The sequence below is a fragment of the Carassius gibelio genome, chromosome B8 (genome assembly GCF_023724105.1).
Source record: "Carassius gibelio isolate Cgi1373 ecotype wild population from Czech Republic chromosome B8, carGib1.2-hapl.c, whole genome shotgun sequence".
Taxonomy (NCBI): domain Eukaryota; kingdom Metazoa; phylum Chordata; class Actinopteri; order Cypriniformes; family Cyprinidae; genus Carassius; species Carassius gibelio.
Window position 1 is genome coordinate 7532115 of NC_068403.1, and position 21279 is coordinate 7553393.

Here is a 21279-nt window from a genome sequence, read left to right on the forward strand (position 1 = left end):
AGTTTTTCTCTAAAAACTGCTAGCTGAACAGGGCTGAATTTTTTTTTGTGTGTGTGTGTTAACAGGAAGGTAACGTGTTGTGGAACGCAAGGGAGAAAAAACATTGCCACAGCTATAAATTTAAACTTTTTATGAATACATTAATCTGCATGCATGTGTTCGTTCAGCAAAATTTCCATTGTTTATTTAAAAGGAAATAACATTTCATATGCAAAAATTGTGGTTGGCATCGGATGTTCTGTGAAAAAAATTATGAATCTTTATAGCAAAAATACATATTTAAAAAATGTAAAAATAAAAATTCCTGAGCCCACTTGCCATTTTCATGTGCTTATCTGATTCTATATTTGTTAAGGACCTATGTACAAAATAAATTAAATACAGTAATCAGAAATAATGTATATAAGAAACAAATCCTTCAAGGCATTTTCACTTTAAACTGTTGTTTCTGGCCAAAAAAATCCATAATAACACTTCCTGCAGTGATAAAGTCAATTCCTTGTTGTCCTCTCACATCTAAATCCACCAACATATTTGTTTTAAACTGTTTTGGAATGTAAAACTGTTTTGGACATTTGGATGTTCATATGTTCATAGTTTCTGCCTATAGTGTACATACACTTTTACATAATCCATCTGTATGTTCATAGTACACCTATCTGTACATCACGCTTTAAAAATCTGTAAATTATATGTAAATTATGTCCATAATACTGCCTTATCTGTACATTTATTGTACATTTGTAACATATTGTAGACCTTGTATATTCTAAACTTACTGCTTATTGCACTTCTGGTTAGATGCTAACTGTATTTCGTTGCTAATCTAATCTAAAAACAGTGCTTGATCTGTGCATATTTCTTTTAACTTTGTCACTGGAGAAAGCAGGTGATAGAGGCCTTTATATTTTAGACAAAAACAATTGTCTAAAATTTTGAAGGATTTGTTTCTTATAAACATGCAGCTTTTTGCTTCACAAGGCATTGATTAATGGACTGTAATGGGTAGGATTATGTGTGGATTGTGATGTTTTTATCAGCTTTTTGGACTCTCATTCTGATGGCACCCATTCACTGCAGATGATCCATTGGTGAGCAAGTGATGCAACTCTAAATTTCTCCAAATCCGTTCTGAGGAAGAAACAAACTCGTCTTCATCTTGGATAGCCATGCGGGTGAGTGAGGTTTTGAGTGAACCATTTCTTTCAATTTAAATCATAAATGCAAATAATATTGATTGTTCTAAACTTCAAAGAGATAAATCACCACAAACATTTCAAAGCATCATAATTTATCTGCAATGTTGAGACATGTACTAATAAGCAGATAAAACATTCTATGAGGAAACAAAAAACAAGGTGGTAAACACATTTTATTTATTATAACATGTAAAATGGGAAAACTGTCAGAATGATATTCAAAATCCAGTTCATTCCATAATAAATAAAACCGCAGTACATCCAAAATAACACCAGAAAGAGTCACTGTTTAAAACATTAAGAGCCAGGTGTCAATCTAAAAATGTATTTTATTCATGTACCCAAAGAACCAAAATGCAACAGAGACAAAACTTTTCAGTTCATAAATATTTCTGGATTTGTTTCTCTTCTCTCCATATTCATTTTGTCTGGATCCAGAATTTTTATGCTCCCTTAAGAAATCCAGTCCTCTTTAACAGCCAGGCCTTCATGCTTCAGGAGGAGGTGTCCACCACACACTTGATATAGATGGTGTCATCCTTGCAGTACGCATGCTTAGTCGACCTCATTTTCCCCAGAGGGAAGAACAGGGGGCACCCGCTGGCCACATTCATCTCTGAGACGGGGCGGTGGAAAGATGCAGAGGAGAGGTCTGGACGGAAAGCGTCGATGACGTGCTCCCTCTGGTTCTGATCTATGAGAAAGAATGTGACCTGCCAGGCCCGTGCAGGAGATGTCAGCAGAAGGTCAGGAAAAAATGCTGATGGCACATGATTGGGAACCAAAGCTGGTTCATTACAACAGAAGCCACTATTAAAGGGGTCATATCATACATGTATTATTTAATTCTTTGTCCTGAGGTGCACTTAGTAGGTTTTTTGCTCAATAAATAGTTTTATATTTTATATTTAGTTTTATATTCTCTTGATCACTTTAAATGTAATGACCTGCTTTTTGCTGTGTTGTCTTTGAAAATTCTACCTAAATGCTTTCTTTAATGTGATTTTTTTGTGTGCGTTTTTAACTGCCTTCAACAGCAGTATCATATAGCAATCTAAACTGAAATGTGCCACTCAAATTGCTAGAATAAGATTGAAATGCATTTTTTTTTAAATATATTTATATAAAACTATAAAACTGGACTTGTTCTGCTTCTTTGACATAGGTCTTCATATTAGATGTACTAAACACGCACACATGAGACTGTAACGCCCTTCAGTACTCGTTTCTGAGTGCTCACTTCAAGTGTTCAGCCCTCTTGAGAAGAACATAATAATGCAAATTTTACAATGATAATCACTGCAAGACAGAAGCAGGACAGTTTCACATGTGAACAGAATTTTAAACAATCACGACTATAATTTTTTGGACTATAGGTCACATCTAAGTATAAGTCGCATTAGTCCAAAAAAAAGTCATGACAAGGAAAAAAAAACATATAGAAGTCGCACTGGACTATAAGTTGCATTTATTTAGAACCAAGAAACAAGAACCAAGAGAAAACATTACCGTTTACAGCTGCAAGAGGGCGCTCTATGTTTTCAGTGTAGGCCACAGGAGCACTGAGCAGCATAGAGCGCCCTCTGGCGGCTGGAGATGGTAATGTTTTCTCTTGGTTCATGTCCAATTAATTTTGATAAATACATTGCACCTGACTATAAGTCGCAGGACCAGCCAAACCATGAAAAAAAAGTGCAACTTATAGTCCGGAAAATATATTTTAGCACGATTTATATTTATATAGCATATACTAATATTATGAATTAGCTTTCATTTGGTCATTTTTGCTTGATTTTTAAAATATCTATTTAGCTTTCATTTATTTTTAATTTAGTTTATGATGTAATGTAATACTTATTACATTTTATTTTTATTTTATTAAGTTAAAATATTATATTTTAGTTAGTTGTCAAGGCTATTTGAGCTTTATTTTCATTAAAAAATTTTTTTTAAGAATATGAATCTAGATAAGATCATTTAGGTTTTGTGTTAAAAAATAAATGAAGATGATATTGCAAGTTACATAGTAATCAGTTAGGATTCATTATTCTAAGCTTAGCATTCAAATTCAACTAATTTGAACAAATAGTCTTGCTGGACTGGGAAGAACATTTTGAGTTCATTATTTACATTTGAGTTCAACATATCTGCAGTATATTTTCATAATACATCAAAGCTTTTTCTGTTTCAAAAGATCAAGGATTTGATCAAGGATGAGTCCTTGTATGAATTCGCATGTAAGCATCATCATTAGCTAGGAGACAACACAGATGTTCAGAAAAGGATTGATTGGTTCACTGATTGACAGCTTGATTATAGTGCTTTACCTTGTGTCTGAATGGCCATGAAAGAATGGCGTCGTATTCTCCTTTCATTATAACAAAGAAAAGCGAGATGTGTGTTCCCTTTCCAACCCCATCTCCGTTCAAGTAGAGCCGCATGCGCACCTTAAATCCATACCTGGCAGTGTAGAACGCTGAAAAACACAATGCATTGTCATTTTTATGTGAAGCGTGATGGGCTTTAGTTAAAACTCTTAAAAATAGCAGCCGATAACCATAGAGCTCCTTCCATCTAGAAAATCAAATGCGTGGCTTCCTTTTTCTGACTGTTGTATTGGAAGAACAGTTATTCTGATATCCTGTTCTGTAATGACGTGAAAGAAAACAAGTCAATGAAATTATCTTCAGTTCTTTTTCAGTCGTTCTCTTTCTTTATGTCTATTATGGTTGTGTTCACGCAGACACATGACTTCTGGGCAAACAACCACATTTCAGCTTTTATAACTGCTTCACATTTGCTTTTACTTTTTTTCGCTTTCCCTTTCACTGGTACCAACTCAATTTTTAGCACTGGTCTTATGAATGAGCATCGATTCTACTTCAATATACGACAACAACTAACATTCATTCACAACAGCTCTCCTGATGAGTCCAGTCCAACGCATTAAAGTATTCAGTGCTGGCAAAACAGTTTTGCCTTAGCACAAAAGTGAGAAGTGACTGTCAATAGTATATTGATTATGTCAACTGGAACCGCAAATGGAACATGCTTAGAAGAATAAGTCCCAGGGGACCAGGATTTTTCAGAATCACAAGGTGGCCTGTTCCCTACATGAACCATCATATGATTTAGAATATGACGCAGAGATCATATGAGCAGCCCTTAGTCCACACTTATCTTGGTTACTGGTAAAACCACAGCCTGACATGTAGCACAACTAGCGTAGCCCTAACTCCTAAACAAATTATTCTTTTAAACCAGTTCTTTTTATTCAACCAAAAACACACAGCGCAACCAGTGTAGTTCAGTTCACAAACAGATGATTCTTATGAGCCAGTTCTTTTAATGAATCGCTCTAGATGACTCACTAAGTCAGGAATTACCATTTGAATCAGTCTGATGGATCTGTTGCTTAATGAACTCACTAAATCCATCTGTGAATCCATTCAGAGTATATGTGTGTGTGTGTGTGTGTGTGTGTGTGTGCGTATGTGCATAAACATTTTTTATATATACACATTTTATATATTTTGAAAGAAAGTTTCCTTCAAGTTTCTTATACAAATAAGATGATGATATGATGATGGATGGATGGATGGATGGATGGATAGATAGATAGATTTAGATTTAGATAGATTTGTAATATTTTTTTCCAATTTTTTTTACCACAATTTCAAAAATGTAAGTTTTTACTATCCTTGAGGAGACATTTGGTCCCTTCCATATAGCATAAACAAGTACACATAAACACACACCTACAGTATATATGTGTGTGTTCATGTGTGTGTGTGTGTGTGTGTGCATAAATGCACATTTTTTTAATATTTACATTTTATACATATTTTGAAAGCAAATTTCTTTCACGTTTCTTCAACAAATAAGATAGATAGATACACATATAGATACATAGCTAGCTAAATAGGTAGATAGATAGATTTGTAACACAATATCAGAAACATAAATGAAACAGTCTTGGTATGTTACACACACATATATATCTATCATTTACCCTCATGCCATTCTATACATATATGACTGACTGTTCTTTCCAGATTCAGGTTGTAGAAAGAGGAAAGTCTACAGTAGTTAAGAGAGTTCAAGAAGAAAGTCAGTCATAAAGGTCTAGAATTGCACGAGGATGAATGATAACGGAGTAAATGAGAGTAAATGACCGAATGCTTATTCCCTTTCAGAGCAGTACAGGAGAGATATGTGCTTTGGTACCTGGCGAGTACTGACTGATCTTTTCGCCGCTGGCAGCCTCTCTCAGGCTCTGGCTGACATCACACAACCGCCAGAGGAAGGTGCCATCATACGAGATGTCCTGCTGGGCGCTGATACACTGCTGCAATGAACTGATCTGAATGTCTTTCCTGACCAGTCTCTGCTGCTGTTCCGCTACCTAGAATGTGATGGAAAACCATTATAACGGATGAATCACCCAGAGGTACAGATTGGCTCACTGCAAAAGCGCAATATTAATGTATCATAATGGACCTTCGGAGCTGGTTAAGGTCGGCAGCCTTGTGTGAGACACTTCGAAATATAGAAAAAGAACGAGATGGTGACATCCTATTAGACACATCTTTTTTTTTTTTTTTCTCAACCGCACTTGGAGAATTGTCACACAAATCTATTTTCTACCACCCTTTCCCTTCTCATCATCCTTCCTTCAACTTATCTCTTCATTTTCAGCATTTCAGGAGTGTCATCTCGGTTCCCGTGTGTTAAATAACCCCTCCAGGTCGAGCGTCAGAATGCAGCTGTAATCATTTGTTATCACCTCCCGGTGTTAAGATGAGCACAGTGACAAATAAATGATCATTTCAGACCTCCCCAAAAGAATACCTTTGTTAGTTTTATGCGAGTCCTTATTTAAAGCAAGAGTTATGCAACCCAGTGGCTACAAACAAAAAACACATCACAGGAAACAAATGTTCCTATATAGAATCTTAGCTCTTTTGAAACACAGACAATTCGTTAGCTCCAACCATATTGCAGATTCACAGCATGAGATCAATGCCTAGTTAACTGCAAGGACACATCAAAGTAATGAAATCTGTTGTTGCTATTTAGCGACACACAGTGAAAAGCAAGTGCTTTGATTTTAATAATCCAGGATGGAAATAATGTGATATCAGCGTTGTGCACTGTTCAGAAGTGTACTGAAATCCTGATATTTGAAATGAGGCAGCAGGATGCAAGTTGTAGTTTGATTCGGAATTTAGAATTAAAATAAAGTGACATTAATATATATCGACTGTAAGTGTAGCTTTTAATTATACAGGTTATCTTCAGTATGAATTAACCATAAACGTTATCATAAACACACTTAAAGAAACATTATGTGAAATTAATGATGTTTAATTGATGTTTTTAAAGTACAATTTGCATTTATTTGTTTTATACATAAACCTGGCATATTTCATTATCAATTAATTAAAGACAATGTGATGGATTTATGGATATTTGTGGTGCTAAAAAAAAAAAAAAAGTATTATTAATATAATATATATATATATATATATATATATATATATATATATATATATATATATATATATATATATATAATTATATAATAATTAATATATATATATACTTTTCCCATCAAAGATGCATTAAATTGATCAAAAATGACAAGTAAAAATATAAAAATAAATGTTGTTCTTTTAAACTTTCTATTCATCAAAGAATCCTGAAATGTTTCCCCTAAATATATATATACATACATACATACATACATACATACAAATGTATACAGTACATATACATATACATATACATATATATATATATATATATGCATTTAGAAATCATACAGATATTTGGACGGTAGCATATGCCTATGAAGTTAGATTTTTTTTTTTCTACAAACACAGAATAAACAAACAGGAATAATTATTTACATTTAAATGTGTTTGACCACAATTCTGTAAATATTTCTTCCTGTTATCCTATTTACTTGAGACCATCACCAAAAGACCATTTCAAAATCAATTCAAGAAGACTTTTCTTTTTGCAAAAAAGACATTGTACTGTAATTCTAATGTTCAAACTCTTGGACATGATTAACAGGACATTAGCAGATAATTTGCATGTGTGCATCAGTGTGGCAGCACCATCACTATGTAATTTCATCATCTGTACAGCGTCTTAAAGTTCCTTAGGTGTTTATAATCTGATTTCTTATAAAAATAAATTGTAATAATAGCATTTTAAAACTAACCACGGCTTACAAAACCATTTAATTCTATTCAAAGTTGAAATTCCCACACCATTAGTGTCACGACACAGATTTATTTCATAATTTACCTTGGTTTCCAAGTGCTGAATGAGGTGTTGACTGTTGTAATTGTCCCTCTCCAGCGCAACAACACTGATCTGCGTCTTCTCCACTTCTCGGTTCAAAGCTGAGATGATGTTCTCCAGAACCTGCACTCTCTGCTGTAGAGCGTCCAGTTGCTGGCCTACAGCAAGTTCAGCCTGATCGTCGTGGAGACTGAGGGCCTTATCACTCACTCCTGGATCCCCTCCGTCGCTCTCAATCTCACCCTCGCTCTGAGAAATGTGGGAAGCACCACACTGTCCAGGCTGAAGAAGATCAGGGCTTTCATGGTGGCTTCGCTCAGCTGAAGAATTCAAGGTACGCTGAAGAGCTCTGGTCACATCCAAGAGAAGCTGTAGATGGCCAACATGGCTGCAGGATTCATGCTCTTTTACTTTGTCCGCATTGCCCTGAAAATAAAATGTTGCAGCAAAACTGTATCATTCCCATTAAACACTACTTTCTCCATTGCAATAACATTCTAATATATAATAATATATTATTTTATTTATTAATTTATTTATTTATTTTTTACACTGTTAATAATTTTTGTTTGCTTATTTTCCAAACAAAAATCAAAAGCAAATTTTTCAGCAAGTTATTTTAAGCTAAACTAAATTTATACAGGAATAAACAGAAAAGTATTATTTTTATGCTAAAAAAAAAAGTATAGTACATGATATATTTTATTCTGTGAATTCCTGAAAATTATTCCCTTTAAATCTTTTTTCCAGCTAAATATTTGTTTTCTCTGTCTAGCAAATATAAGAATGTTAGAGAATTTTTTTTTTTTTTTATTAAAATTTTTTTAATATTTACATTTTAAAACTTATCCTCTCATATTTTGAAGAACTTTTTTTTTTTATGTGGCTCAAGTGTCTAAAAGTTTTTGCTTAATATAAAACTCTGTTCCACAAAACTATATAATACAATGCATCATGATTAACATAAACAGGTTCTGTTATTAAAATACCAACCTTAAAAGGACAACCAACGTCTGAGAAAATGCATGGCTCCTTCTTTTTTGAGCTGCTTGGGTGATTATTCTACAAAGGAAACAGTATCATACTTTAGAATTGTTCTTGTTTGTACATTCACTTTCAGGATACAATATTCAGCGATCCATCAGCCTTTCTACCTTTTGTCGTTTATCTGTCTTCGTCGTCTTCTTATCACCTGAACTGGGACAAACATGCTTCTGCGGAAAAAAATTAGGAAATGTCACTTTCACTAACAACAGTGATGAAAGTTTTGCTCAAATAATTTTGTGCCACAAACTTTCCAAAACATTTTATCTTAATTTGAAGTGTGAAACACATTGCATTTGAAGATATCTTGACTAATGTGTTGCGTTGGATGACTGATGTTTAAATTCACTGGATTGCTGCTTTTTTTCCCCCTTCTTTTTATTCCTCTAATCCATGTCCCAGAGTGCAGGTCCCGATGGGTGAAATGGAAAAGAAAGTAATATGGGACAGCAGTAAACACTGGAGACTCCATCTGTGGCTTAAAACCGAGCCATGGGGCTTCAAGCAAGGGCACGCTGACCCAAAACCACTTTAGCAACAACTAAAGAGGCCGAATATCTTGCACTATTGGCCTATTCACACAATATGTACATGTATATAGTATGTGATTTGCACAAATACTTTGTTTGTGTGTTGGTTTTTAAGACATATTGTATATAACTGTTCTCCAATAAAATATCCAAACATACTTATCGTAAAATAATTCCACTGAGAAGCAAAATATGTGTATGACAGTCTTGCGTTCATGAAAAATATACTGAATTAGGTTTATTTTTATATTTTATAAGAAAAGTAACATTTTAATTCTGATTTTTTTTTTTACAATTTTGCTTCCAAAACGTAGCTTGCTTAAAGGATCTCATTAAAATTTAGATATTATAAACGATGCAAAAATACTGATTTGGAAAATAATATTTGTCAGTCTCTAAGGTGTCATTTTCTAACCCTACCTGGAGCTCTCTCGGTGTCAGGACACCTGAACAAGAAGGACATGTGGTCTTGTTGTTGGGACAGCCTCTCTCCAGATGTGTAGCCAGTGATTTCCTCTGCACCATTAAGCCACAGCCAATGTTGCAAGGGATCAGGGCATATTCACACTGACTCTGATGGTCCTGTTGAGTGAGTCATCGAGCATATTACAGGAATGATCCAAATACAACGTGAAAATGCATTTAATCTCATGTCACATATGTATGTTTTTTTTTCTTAGTAAAACAAGACTTTTGTTATCCAAGAGCTCTTTTGCATGCAAGGACAGTTCATAATGAGTATCCAAAAAAATGCCTATCCAGAAAAAAATTTAGTAAATAGTTTTGAGTAAATAAATTTATTGTTTGTCTTTAAAAGACTTATTTTTCTGCTTGTTTTTGCCAGGTTCAGAGCTTGACGGTCGCTATGAACTGTCATTGCATGGTAAAAGCTGTATGAGGATCCTTTAAAACATCCCAGTTGGTTTTCTAGTGCAAAATAATTACAGCGGATTGATCTGAAACAACATGAGGGTGAGGAAGTAATGACATTATTTTATTTTAGGGTGAACTACTTCTCTAAATGACATAATTCTACTTTATTTCTATACACTTAACCTCTAAAACTTATTGTGCTCTGGATCATACAGTTTCCGCTGAAAACATAAAAACTAAAGCCCAACCTACAGTACATGCTTCTATTGTAATAGGGTGCTTGTGAATAATAGGATATTCTCAAAAGGCTTTCAGACTCTCGAGTACAGAAAGAAGGTAAAAACATAAAAGACTTCCATTAGGCAGCCATGAGGGCCAAAGTCATAGAACATTTTACTCAACAACACACTGACCTCTAAAAGGTATACAAGAGGCTTTTCAAATCCTAAAGTATGAGTTTGTTACTTCTCAATCAGACTGAGGACTGCATCTGCACAACAGCTGTACGATTAATGCCTTAATGGCTGGTCCATGTTATGAAATGACCACAAAGCTACCCTGTTAGCATTCCTGTAAAATAGTATCTTGTGGTTGTAACCTAGTATGACTGCCTGCCATGAAATGCAGCTATTTTTAATGAGTTCCTATGATTTAACAATGTGATAACAGAAAAGCCATGGTACTGTAGCTAATGTAATCGATACAAGCCCCGTAATCCACATTGATTTTGACTCAGTCAAGTGTAAAAGACATTTGAGAGCATTACAGTGTTGTCAATAGCTTTATAGGTTTTACATTAATGTTTAGCAGCCAGTAAATAGCCCTGATCTCTGGTCTTACATTTATTAGCTCAATGTTCTAATCTGATCTACGGTGGAAAGTATTAGACTTTATCTGATGGCTCAGGAAGTGGTTGACATGTGTGATCTTCGCATCATGTCCTGTGAATTTCAAAAAAGCTTTTCCCATGCTATAAATAAATACATAATATAGAAAATACGGCCTTGATCATTCATCTGCTTAGACAGTATAGTGTTAAGTCAATGCATTACAGATCCATTCAAGTCACTACATCGCCGTCAGAGAACAAGTCGATCTCTACTCATTCTACATTTCAGCAAGGTAAATAAACTGAATTTCTATAGAAAAGTACCTCAAAGTTCTTCAGGGTGCTTCTCCAGGGGCAGCCTTGGTTGGCACAGTGAACTTTCAGATCCAAAATTTCCTTATTAATGGCGGCATCGTTGAAGAACTACGGTTTAAACAATAGGGGAAATTATGATAACTTTCCAAATATGAGTCACGGTGCTTCCACTGTCAAAATCAGGCCTTTGACAGATTTGAAGGTGAACATGCCTCTGTAGCCATTACATATTTATCAAGAGATTAAATAGATAGATAGATAGATAGATAGATAGATAGATAGATAGATAGATAGATAGATAGATAGATAGATAGATAGATAGATGGATGAATGGAAGAATAGACAGACGGATAGATAGATAAATAGATAGATACTGTAGACAGACAGACAGACAGACAGATAGACAGATAGATAGATAGATAGATAGATAGATAGATAGATAGATAGATAGATAGATAGATAGACAGATCTGGAAGATTGATCGATGGATGTAGTTTTGATTACCTGGTCAAGAGTCAATACGCTAGTGTCATTCTCAAAACTGGGATCTTCTTCTTTACATTTTGTGCACACAAGATCCTTGTTGTTTCTGTATGAAATAATGAAATGGAAGCATTCATTAATACCATTAATTTATAACATTTTAAGAAAACACAGCCTAGCAGTTTGGATGTTAGTTTCACTTTGCTATATTTTCTCACTCTAGCCTACGCATCTATACACCTTTTTAAAATTTCATGTTTTTTATATATATTTAGGTAGCTATTCATTGCACTGTGATCATAAGCATTTTTTTTACCTTAACATACAATTACTATCAAAACCGAAATTAATGTCTTGTCAACCATGTCCTGTGTGTTGTCATGAAACTGCGGCTGTTCTACTTGAACGCTTCTGGTTCTTCTCTTACCTGACCAGCCAGTTGACGCACGCGAGGCAGTAGCGGTGACCGCACACGGTTTGACGCGCTTTATTCAACACATTATTACAGTTGCTGCACAAGTACTTCTCCTTCGGGACTTCATCGCAGATGCTCTGAGGGAAACCCGACGGGTACTCGTTCTCACCCGGTGTGGACGAAACCCCGTTTAACGACGGGTCTGAAACAGCTGATCCAGAAGCCATTGAGGTTTTTGATTAAGTCTCTGTACCAGCAGCAGGTTATGATGACATAATGATATGCTTTTGACTTTTTCGTGATATACCCACGGTAGAAAAACACCACGGGGTTCCCCCTCATCAAACACCCGGAAATATTGCGCTGTTTTCCGCCCACTTGTCAGGCAAGGATCTTGCTAATAATAATTAGTGGAAAAAGTCTACTAAATATTAAAATAGAGAAAGAAAAAAAGGTGTGGGGTTATTTTTAAATTATAGGCTAAGTGAACGTGATGGAGACGCGTTTCACCGTGGCTCTGTCTCAAAACCTAGTGAGGTGAGGGTACTAAAACAAAAAGAAGAAGACTATGTAAGCAGCTCGCTAGCTCGACCCCGCCTACAGAGCGTTCACGTACAATGCGTGTTATGCTAAAAAAAAACGAAATGACCTCCAGGGGGGTTTATTTAACTGAACTAATTTTCATCAATTTAAAACGCCGTTACGGTGACAGCCAGACTCGAAGCTGCGTCCGAAGTATGACCTGAAAAGCAAAATAAAAAAGTTTCGCAAAAACAGGTCCTTAAGTGAAGCCACTTATAGGCTGTACTTTCCTAAAGAATTCGTGATGTTTGCAATGAATCAGTTTCACTAAATGCAATGCTTTCTTGGGTAGCCTACTCCAAACTCTGTGAACCAAAACATTATGAGCCGAGAACCGATTCGCGAAAATGAATCTGATTTCCCGTAACTACAATACTGTCATTTAGGATAGCGCTGACGGTGCCCAAAAGTGGAGTCTAGATAGGCAGCTAACTAAGTGTTGAACCACAGCCTCTATATCTCTCTCTCTTTCGCTCTCTTTCTCTCTCTTTCTCAGAAGCTGGCCGTCATATCCGTCAACACGGAAAGTCCCGGCTTGAAAAAACTACCTGCGGTTCCAATATGCTGGACGCGTTTAACTGCTGTTTTTATTTTTCACGCTCACCCGTCTCTGTTAATAATGAAAGTGGCGTGTCGGACACGTCATAAATCATGGAACCATAAAGAGAGAAAGTGAGAAAAAAAAGTAAGTATTATGCTATTACTTAAAAGTGACAGTTCCTCAGGTAGCCTCTTTAAATAGCCTACTCTTCATCCTGTTTTCCTGTTATGATTATCATTATCATGCATGGCCTTATTAAAAGTAGGCTACTGTATATAAGCAATAATACTTTATTATTGTTAATATAAATATAACATTAAAACTATAGTTTGAGCCTTGTGTATTAGCATTTTATACTAATCCATAAACTCAAGCCTTTGCCCAAACCAGTGAACTTTTTCATTTAAAGAGATTTTGACCAAAACGTGGTTCTTCTGGTGATGAATAACACAGAAATGATACAGTGACACTCTACTGTGTCCTTTATTCTCTGCATGTAGTGTAGAACTCATCTCATTTGAATCTCTTAATTCTTCACTTAAGCACCATCCACTCACCTAGAGAATAAACTATCGATCTTGTTAATCATATGAGGATCATTTAAAGATAAAGTGGAAAACCCCTCAGAAGACCCTTGCATTTGCTCACTACTCAATCAGGAATCTCCCATTCAAATAGCAAGCTGCATAAAAAGTCGCACAAACATCACAGTCAGACTGCAGTCATAGAGCTCACATTTAATTACTGTACAGGGGGTGCCAGAAATAATTTTTTCTCTTAAATCTGTAAATGTCACTTGCATGCCAAATATTAATTTCGAAAGCCGCAAATAATTGCTGATAAATGATGAGTGAATGATGGTCTGAAAAACATTGACACGGATGATACATACTGTCTAAAATGAGCCAAATCAGAAGACAGCTGATTAGATGGTGAGAGTGAGGGAAAGAGAGCAAGGGAGATAATTTTTGCTAAAGAGGGCAGTCAGGGGGGTTTCACTATCTGGTTAAAGGGATTAATGACTCGGGTAAAACTATTCACCTCTACAAGGGACATTCTTCACCTCAAATCAATTACTCTGTAATAGGAGAGCAGGGCTATGCTGGCCTGTTTTTCATTAAACAGCAATCACATGAGGGACCAGTGCATCAAAATGACTGCAGCAGGTGGCTGGTGAGGGGCCGAGAGCTTTCTATGGAAAAAGAAGATGTTTGTACCCTCATGAATCACCGTGAGAAGATGCAATTCAATAATACAGAAACCTCATGATGCAAAAGCTTAAAATGTGATGGGCCTTATCGATCGGGCTGGTCGGGAGGCCCCAAACGGTGTTGTGTGTGCTGGAAACAGAGAGGAGAGAGATATAGGGCAGCATCTTCTGTAAATCTGTCTGGGTGGAAGACAAGTATGGGCGTCAAAGATATTGGGCAGTGGAGATAAGGAGCCAGATGTGTTTATGACTTGCTGAGTGTTGAATATCTGAAGCGTTCTATCAGCATGCCTCTCGCTTCTGATGCATCCCTCACTTGGTTTTGATCCTGAGTTCTGCTGAGTAGATGCGCATCATTCTAACACTTCTTGAACCACAGACACTGCAGCTGTTCTTGGAAGCCAGATCTGCAGAGCCATTCTTTACCACACATAATAGATAATACAAGATTGAATCTCACAAACAGTTCTGAAGGATCATGTGACACTGAAGATTTGGATACTGACAATTCAGCTTTGCATCAAAGGAAGAAATTACATTTTGAAATATATAACAATATATAACTGTTATTTTAAAATGTAGTAATATTTTCCAATTTTAACTGCATTTTTTTTTGGTTGGATAAATGCAGCTTTAGTTAGTATAAAAGACTTTAAAAACCTTTAAAAAATCAACTTTTGGACAGTTGAGGATAGTAAATCAATTATTTTATAACTATTAAAAAGCATGAATAGAGATGAAAAATGAATCAAAAGAGTAAAGCCTTTGTATATTGGATTTTTTTAGTGCTGTTGCAATAAAGTTTTTGCTATAATTGTTTTACAAGATGTATTGGCTGATGCTCTTCAATTTTAATATAATTTGATGTGAAATGTCCCTTTTGCAGAGTTAGTAACCTTTTTAGAAATTATTGTTCTATTACAAAGGGACTTTCCATGAATTGTGTTAGACGGATGAACTAAAAAATACACAGTAACATGTTTCTATTGGTGTCACAATTTTAAGAAATATAATTTTATATAATTTAACAGTGACTTGAATATCAACTCAACAAATATGGGCAATATTACTTTTTTTGGCATTATTTTAATTGTTGAATACCAATATCCAACATCTGAAAATCCCAAAAATGTGACAGTTTAGCTTATTTTACACATCATTACAACATCAAGCACACCTAATACCATTTTGAGTCACTAATGCTTTGTAATGGTTACACAAAATTCATGAAAAGTGCCTTGTGCAATGCAAACTCCTGTGACAGTTACATCTAGTCACATTATATTTAGGATTTATGTAATTATATTAGGAAATAAAAAATAATGTTAAAAAAGAAGCCTGCTGTCATCTTATGAAAATGAATGCTGCATGATTGCTGGATATTAACCATTTTTCCTCTCTACTCTCAAGGAGAGTCACGGAAAAAAGCAAAATCTCTCCTTTCCACCATTTAATGTCATGCATTTTCACGACATTCCTGAAACATTCATCACTCGAGAGCCTCATTATGCCATCTCGGCCTGAGATTGGCAAAAAAGCAAGGCAAATGCGACAATATTCACATAAAAAAGCTTTTCCTAGGGATCTTTCCTTGGCCTACCTAGTCAATTACCAGCTAATGAGCTGACCTCAGCTGACATTCACTCCCAAACTGCTAAGGTGGAATTAGTTTACTTTTTCTGACAGAGGAAATGCTCCAGTCACACCGTAAGCGAGTATTTTAGAAAGTGTGGATGTTTATTAAATGTCACTCATTAAACACATTTTAATGATCAACAAAAAATACGGCTAATACAAGACCTAAAATGGAACAGGAGTCCATCATAATTCCCAAAATGTAGCAGAGCATACCAAATGTAAATATTGTACAGAAGATCTGCGTTCATAGCTTTCATAACTGGTCAGAAAGGATGGGTTTGTAGGTTTGGGGGGATGTTAGGGAGGGCAGGATGGGTAAAGAAAGGAAAACGTCCTCTCGTCATCCTGGGTTGTTGTTATACTGCAAGACATGCGCAATTTCACGGTTAAATTATTTACACGGATGACTAGCAAGTGCCGTCAGCAGACAGGTGTAGTCTGAGAGGCCATCGGCAGGGGTTCCTGAGTTCCAAGAAGTTCACAGAAAGCAACATGAACTGAGAATCTGTCATTCCCCAAAAGCAGTAGCTGTCGCACGTTCTCTCCTTTGGCGCAACAAAATCAATCTCAGTCCGTATCTTACATTTATCAGTTTCATACCAGAAAAGAACAACGTTTCTTTTAAAAATACCTGCAGAGCAAAAAAAATAAAAAAAATAAAACATTGCAGGATGAGGTGAGGTGTTTTTTTTTATTAGTGTTTTCTCTTCGTTTTGAATGTGAATGTGAATGCTAGTACATCAGGACAACTGGATCATCGAAAGCCCTCCTATAGTTTCCAGAGAAAACTGACCATGAAATTCAGTCTACATAGCGGCATTCAAAAACAATTTTACCTCACAGAAATGCCTGTGGTTCTCTTTATTGAGGGAGAATGTGTCACAAACTTGATCAAAACCCGTCCGTTTGGTTGGGCTGTGACAGCTGTTTGCTCTGTTGTAGTTTTGAGCTCCTCTGACGGTGGAGAATTGGTTTTTAGAAGGAGTAGGCATTGCAGTATATACTGTAAATTGGCAATTGAATCATGAATGAAGAATAAAACAAGATGATACTGAAATGTTTTGCATTTTTCAAATAATCTGAGGGATTAGTTATCTTTAGGGTTAGGGTTAACTATTTTTTTTTATTCCTTCCAATATAGATATAAAAGTGATTCTAATTAGTGATTTTACAATTAGAATTTTGATGTTACCGTTTAAAGTGCAGACAATGCTCATCTTTGATACGATAATCAATGTACAGTCCCAACAAATATAAAGATACAAATAAACCTATGAAACTGATTTTCACATTCAAACACTGGGTTAGTTAACATGGATATCACAGGATAAATAACATTGCTATACAAATAAAACAGCAGGTTGACATGTTGAAAATCGTGCAGTCAAAACTAATACAAAGACTCATGAAACACTTGTAAATGGGTAAAAGGACATTGCAAGTTGATTGTTTGGAAAGTTGACATATGTCAACCTGATTTTACCAAGTGAGACATGTTCCTGGGACAACATCGTTGTTGACCCTGGAACAACATTGTGATTAACCAATCAGATTTGAAGAACCAGTTTTAGATTTTGTGAAGTTTATGCTTAAAATCAGTGTTTGGTGCTTGTACATCAGTGTCATTCATCTATCATTTTCTCTGATTTTAGGGATTACTCATGGTTAGGTTTAGGTGTAGGGATATGGTTAAGAATATATTTTTGGAGTAAAATGTTGTTCCAGGGTCGACAAAATATGTTGACCTAGGAACACATCGAACTTGGCAAAATCAGGACGTGTGTCAGTGCCATAAATGAAAAAAAGGAGAAATTCTGCATAGATGAAAAGAACAAACAAATACAAACAGAAAGAGACGCAACATTAGGAATAGTTTACACCAAAATCAGTAAAATGAGTTACATTCACATTCATGATTTTATACAACAGTTAAAGAAATTTAGACTGTATCGCCAGATACTTTATTTTTGCTCCGCCAATGAAAACAGTCAAAACAGAATTGTTGCGCACCTCTGAGCAACAAACAAATAGTGGTGTTTCTTTGTTAATGATTCATCATTTGGATTAAATCAGTAAACTATTGACATATAAATAATCACTCTTTCGTTCTGAATGAACCAACATTTTTATGAACAAATCAGGCAAGTAAATGATTCAATGGTTCACTCATAAAAGAGCCTGTTGTTTGTTTCCAAATGAATCTGTGTTTTTCGAATGGAAATGAATCAATGATTCACTTATTAATTCCGACCTACTGTGTAACAATGTAACATGCATAGAGTGGCTGAAGAATCCCCACTAAGCAGGTTGAGAACTAACTGTTGTAAAAATATATGTCTTTTGAGGTTCATTTTCCACTTAAAAGAGCCTCAAAAACCAACAAAGCACTGGTGTTTTTGCCAGTCTGTTTGTAATAGGCCAAATATGCATGCTTTAAATGTAATTCAAATCTTGACCTCTTGCATTTTAGGGTAAACTATTCCTTTCAGCATAATATTTTAAGAACTTCACAGTTTACCTGAAACAAATGACATTACATTAAAAGCTAATGAGCTACTAAATAAGCTACTGAAATGATCTGCAGGATGAACTGACTATTAAACCAGAATAGTCGGGTCTCTGCACAACAACAGAAAGCTGTTCGACCCAAGTTCAGTTCTCGGATCTTCTCCAAGTTGGAGCCTTAAAGCTCCGTCAATCCATCTCATTGTGATTTCTGGTGAATCTGACCTATTGTTCAGAAGATAAAATCCAACACTCTTCTATCCAGCAGTAACACCAAAGGGTTATTGTGTTTTCTGCGAGACGTTCAGCTTCTCTACTGATAAAACCTTCCACCGACTGACCTGTCACAGTGAAAAATGCGCCTGTTGTGGCCCATCACTCTGAAAGCCACCACTGTGACACATATACTCTTTGAGCATCCCTGGTGATCAATAACGTGTTTACTCGTCATGTGGGAAAATCTAGTCACTTCCCAGATATTACAGCAGGGGCTGGACACGCCAATAGCAACCTTGTCATGTTTAACTACGAATTATTGATTAAGCACTGAACAAAAATAACATAGGACAAGCTGCCTCTCCGTCAGATGTCTGAAGAGTTAAAAGTCTTTATTTTTATGAAAAGCTACACGTTCTTGCTAAATTTCACAGCTACAGAAGTTTGTTTTTTTCTTTTTCTTTTTTTTAGACAACAACTATCTTTTTTTTATATGTATATATAGTACATTTTTGACAATACCTGCAATGTTTTGTAATAATATTCAGAGATTTGAACAGTAGATCAAGAGAAAAACATCAGCCCATTGGGCGTTAGCACAAACACTACAAGATGGTGGGAAAACGGGGTTTGAAAGATGGATAGAAACAGAAACATGAGAAAGAAGTTGTCGTGGGAAAGTTCTTGCGTTTCTGCATCGAGTGTCTCTAACACCTACAGCCACCTTTGAGCTCTTTGTTATGTTTTCTAGTTCTCACTCATTTATTCTCCTCTTTGGTTGGCCTGATCTTCATCTCGGTGAACTTCAGCGAGTACTGCCAACCCGTCCAGGATGACCACTCGATGCCGTCCGCATACGAGGTGTGCTGGCCGCGCAGGTACTGTCCGTTGAGGTTGGAGGTGTGGCAGTTGCGGTACCACCAGGCGCCGTGGTAGAAGGACGCGCAGTTATTCTCAGAGTGGTCGTTGTCCTTGTCCTTAGTGGTGAATTTCATCCCGTTGTGTTTGAGCAGCGAGTCGCCTGCAGCGTCGGATCCATGCATGATGGAAAGAAAAATTGAGAAAGACAGAGGATGGGTGGAAGAGTGAGCATGTGAGAGACAGGGACAGCGAGAAGAAAGAGACAGAAACAAAAGAACAAGTGAGTCACTCAACCGCAGCGTCTTTGTTTATCAGTATCATGGAAAGTTTAGATTACTGCAGTAAAACAGGACACAGTTTCAATAAAGAGCAGAAGTTTTCTTCCAATACATACTGAGCTACCTTGCTCTACATCCTAAATCAAGTGGAACCTCAAATAATAATAATAAGTTGTAAAAAAATACACAATTACTGGATGATTTTTCCTCCGAAAAATTGATTGATAAATATTTTTTTAACTTACATTAGGGCTGAACACAACTAACCAATAAAATTGATAATAAGCAAGTGAATAAAAGCAAGCAAGTTTGTGTTGAACTTCACAGATTTCTCAAACATTTAATATTTAGTGATTATTTTAGTGGTTATTTTTCTTTTTAAAATGTAGTTAATACACTACCATTTAAAAATTTGAAGTCAGTAAACATTAATTAAATGTTGTTTTTTAACTTTATATTAATGAAAGTATCCTAAACTTTGCACAAAAATATTAACCAGCAACTGTTTTAATGGGAATAATAATTAGAAATGTTAGGCAGCATATTAGAATGATTTCTGAAGGATCATATGACACTGGAGACTGGGGTAATGATCCTGAAAAATAAACTTGCTATTCCAGGAATAAATTCTATTTTAACTTATATTAAAATAGAAAAGAGTCATTTTAAATTATCCAAAATATTTCAAAATTTTACTGTTTTTTTACTGTATATTTGATCAAATAAATCCTGTCTTTGTGACCGTAAAAGACTTTGCAGTGAATTTTTTTTGTTGCATGCACTGTACATAATGCACAGCCTACATTAGTGGATTTACATTTGCTTGTTATAGCCTTCAATTCATAAAATCCAATTGCTTAAACTAGCAATGCTAAAACTTATAGGCTCATATATCGAGCCGCAAAACATCAGTTGAAAATTTCACAATCACCTTAGTGTGTTCATATCTGCATACTGAGATTGCTAGTCCTGCTAGTGAAGAGAGAGACAGAACCCAAAGAGAGGTGCATGTTAACGTGTTGCCGCTAATGTGCCCTTATAAAGCTCTGTGATGTATGTTTCAGGGACGTAATGTAGCAGTGTGCAGCTAGGCTAATCTAATCCCAGTTTCCTGCCTCCATACCGCCTGGCTCCACTGGGCCTGGCCTTGCTGACAAGATCAGCCTTTTATTGCCAGCCTTGCAGTAAAACCCTTCTCCTGTCCACTTCCTCTGACTCTAATTCCACTCTGCTGCAATATGTATCATGATAGCCATTTTATTTGGACAAAGGAGATCCAATTGATGCTGTTATGCCATATTGTAAAATGTGTTACACATCATAAACTCCTTTTGGTTGCCTCATAGATTCATCATTGTGGTCTGGCAGATAACGAATCAGCAGAATGATGTGGTATAAAATGCCAACACCTGGACTGTGAAGGAGAGCCATTGAACAGATGCAGA

General features: G+C 35.8%; 2 protein-coding genes across 4 annotated transcripts in view; both read right to left on the reverse strand.

Annotated features, from left to right (window-relative positions):
• Positions 1-1354: 1354 nt before the first annotated feature.
• Positions 1355-13118, reverse strand: traf1 (TNF receptor-associated factor 1). Its single transcript, XM_052564253.1, has 11 exons — positions 12315-13118; positions 12016-12214; positions 11610-11694; positions 11115-11213; positions 9509-9670; positions 8669-8728; positions 8508-8576; positions 7518-7940; positions 5427-5604; positions 3527-3675; positions 1355-1912 (listed from the first exon to the last, which is right to left on the reverse strand). Exons 1-11 carry the CDS (start codon positions 12343-12345, stop codon positions 1694-1696), a joined length of 1674 nt encoding a protein of 557 aa, XP_052420213.1. The 5' UTR covers positions 12346-13118; the 3' UTR covers positions 1355-1693.
• Positions 13119-16052: 2934 nt separating this feature from the next.
• The window catches only part of fibcd1a (fibrinogen C domain containing 1a), a 118240-nt gene continuing 113013 nt past the window's right edge, over positions 16053-21279 (reverse strand). For all 3 annotated transcript variants that reach the window (XM_052564258.1, XM_052564257.1, XM_052564256.1), the window contains one exon: positions 16053-19716. In XM_052564258.1, the coding sequence (XP_052420218.1) occupies positions 19454-19716 (263 nt within the window). In that variant the 3' untranslated portion in view covers positions 16053-19453. The remainder of the gene's footprint in view (positions 19717-21279) is intronic.

Excerpts from the sequence above, each read along its gene's own strand:
- traf1 (XM_052564253.1), bottom strand. The coding sequence starts at position 12,345 with ATGAGGGGGAACCCCGTGGTGTTTTTCTACC. Across the intron at positions 12,215-12,314 it reads CCCCGTGGTGTTTTTCTACC|CTGTTTCAGACCCGTCGTTA; the intron begins GTGGGTATATCA and ends CTTCTGGATCAG. Across the intron at positions 3,676-5,426 it reads GATCAGTCAGTACTCGCCAG|CGTTCTACACTGCCAGGTAT; the intron begins GTACCAAAGCAC and ends TGTGTTTTTCAG.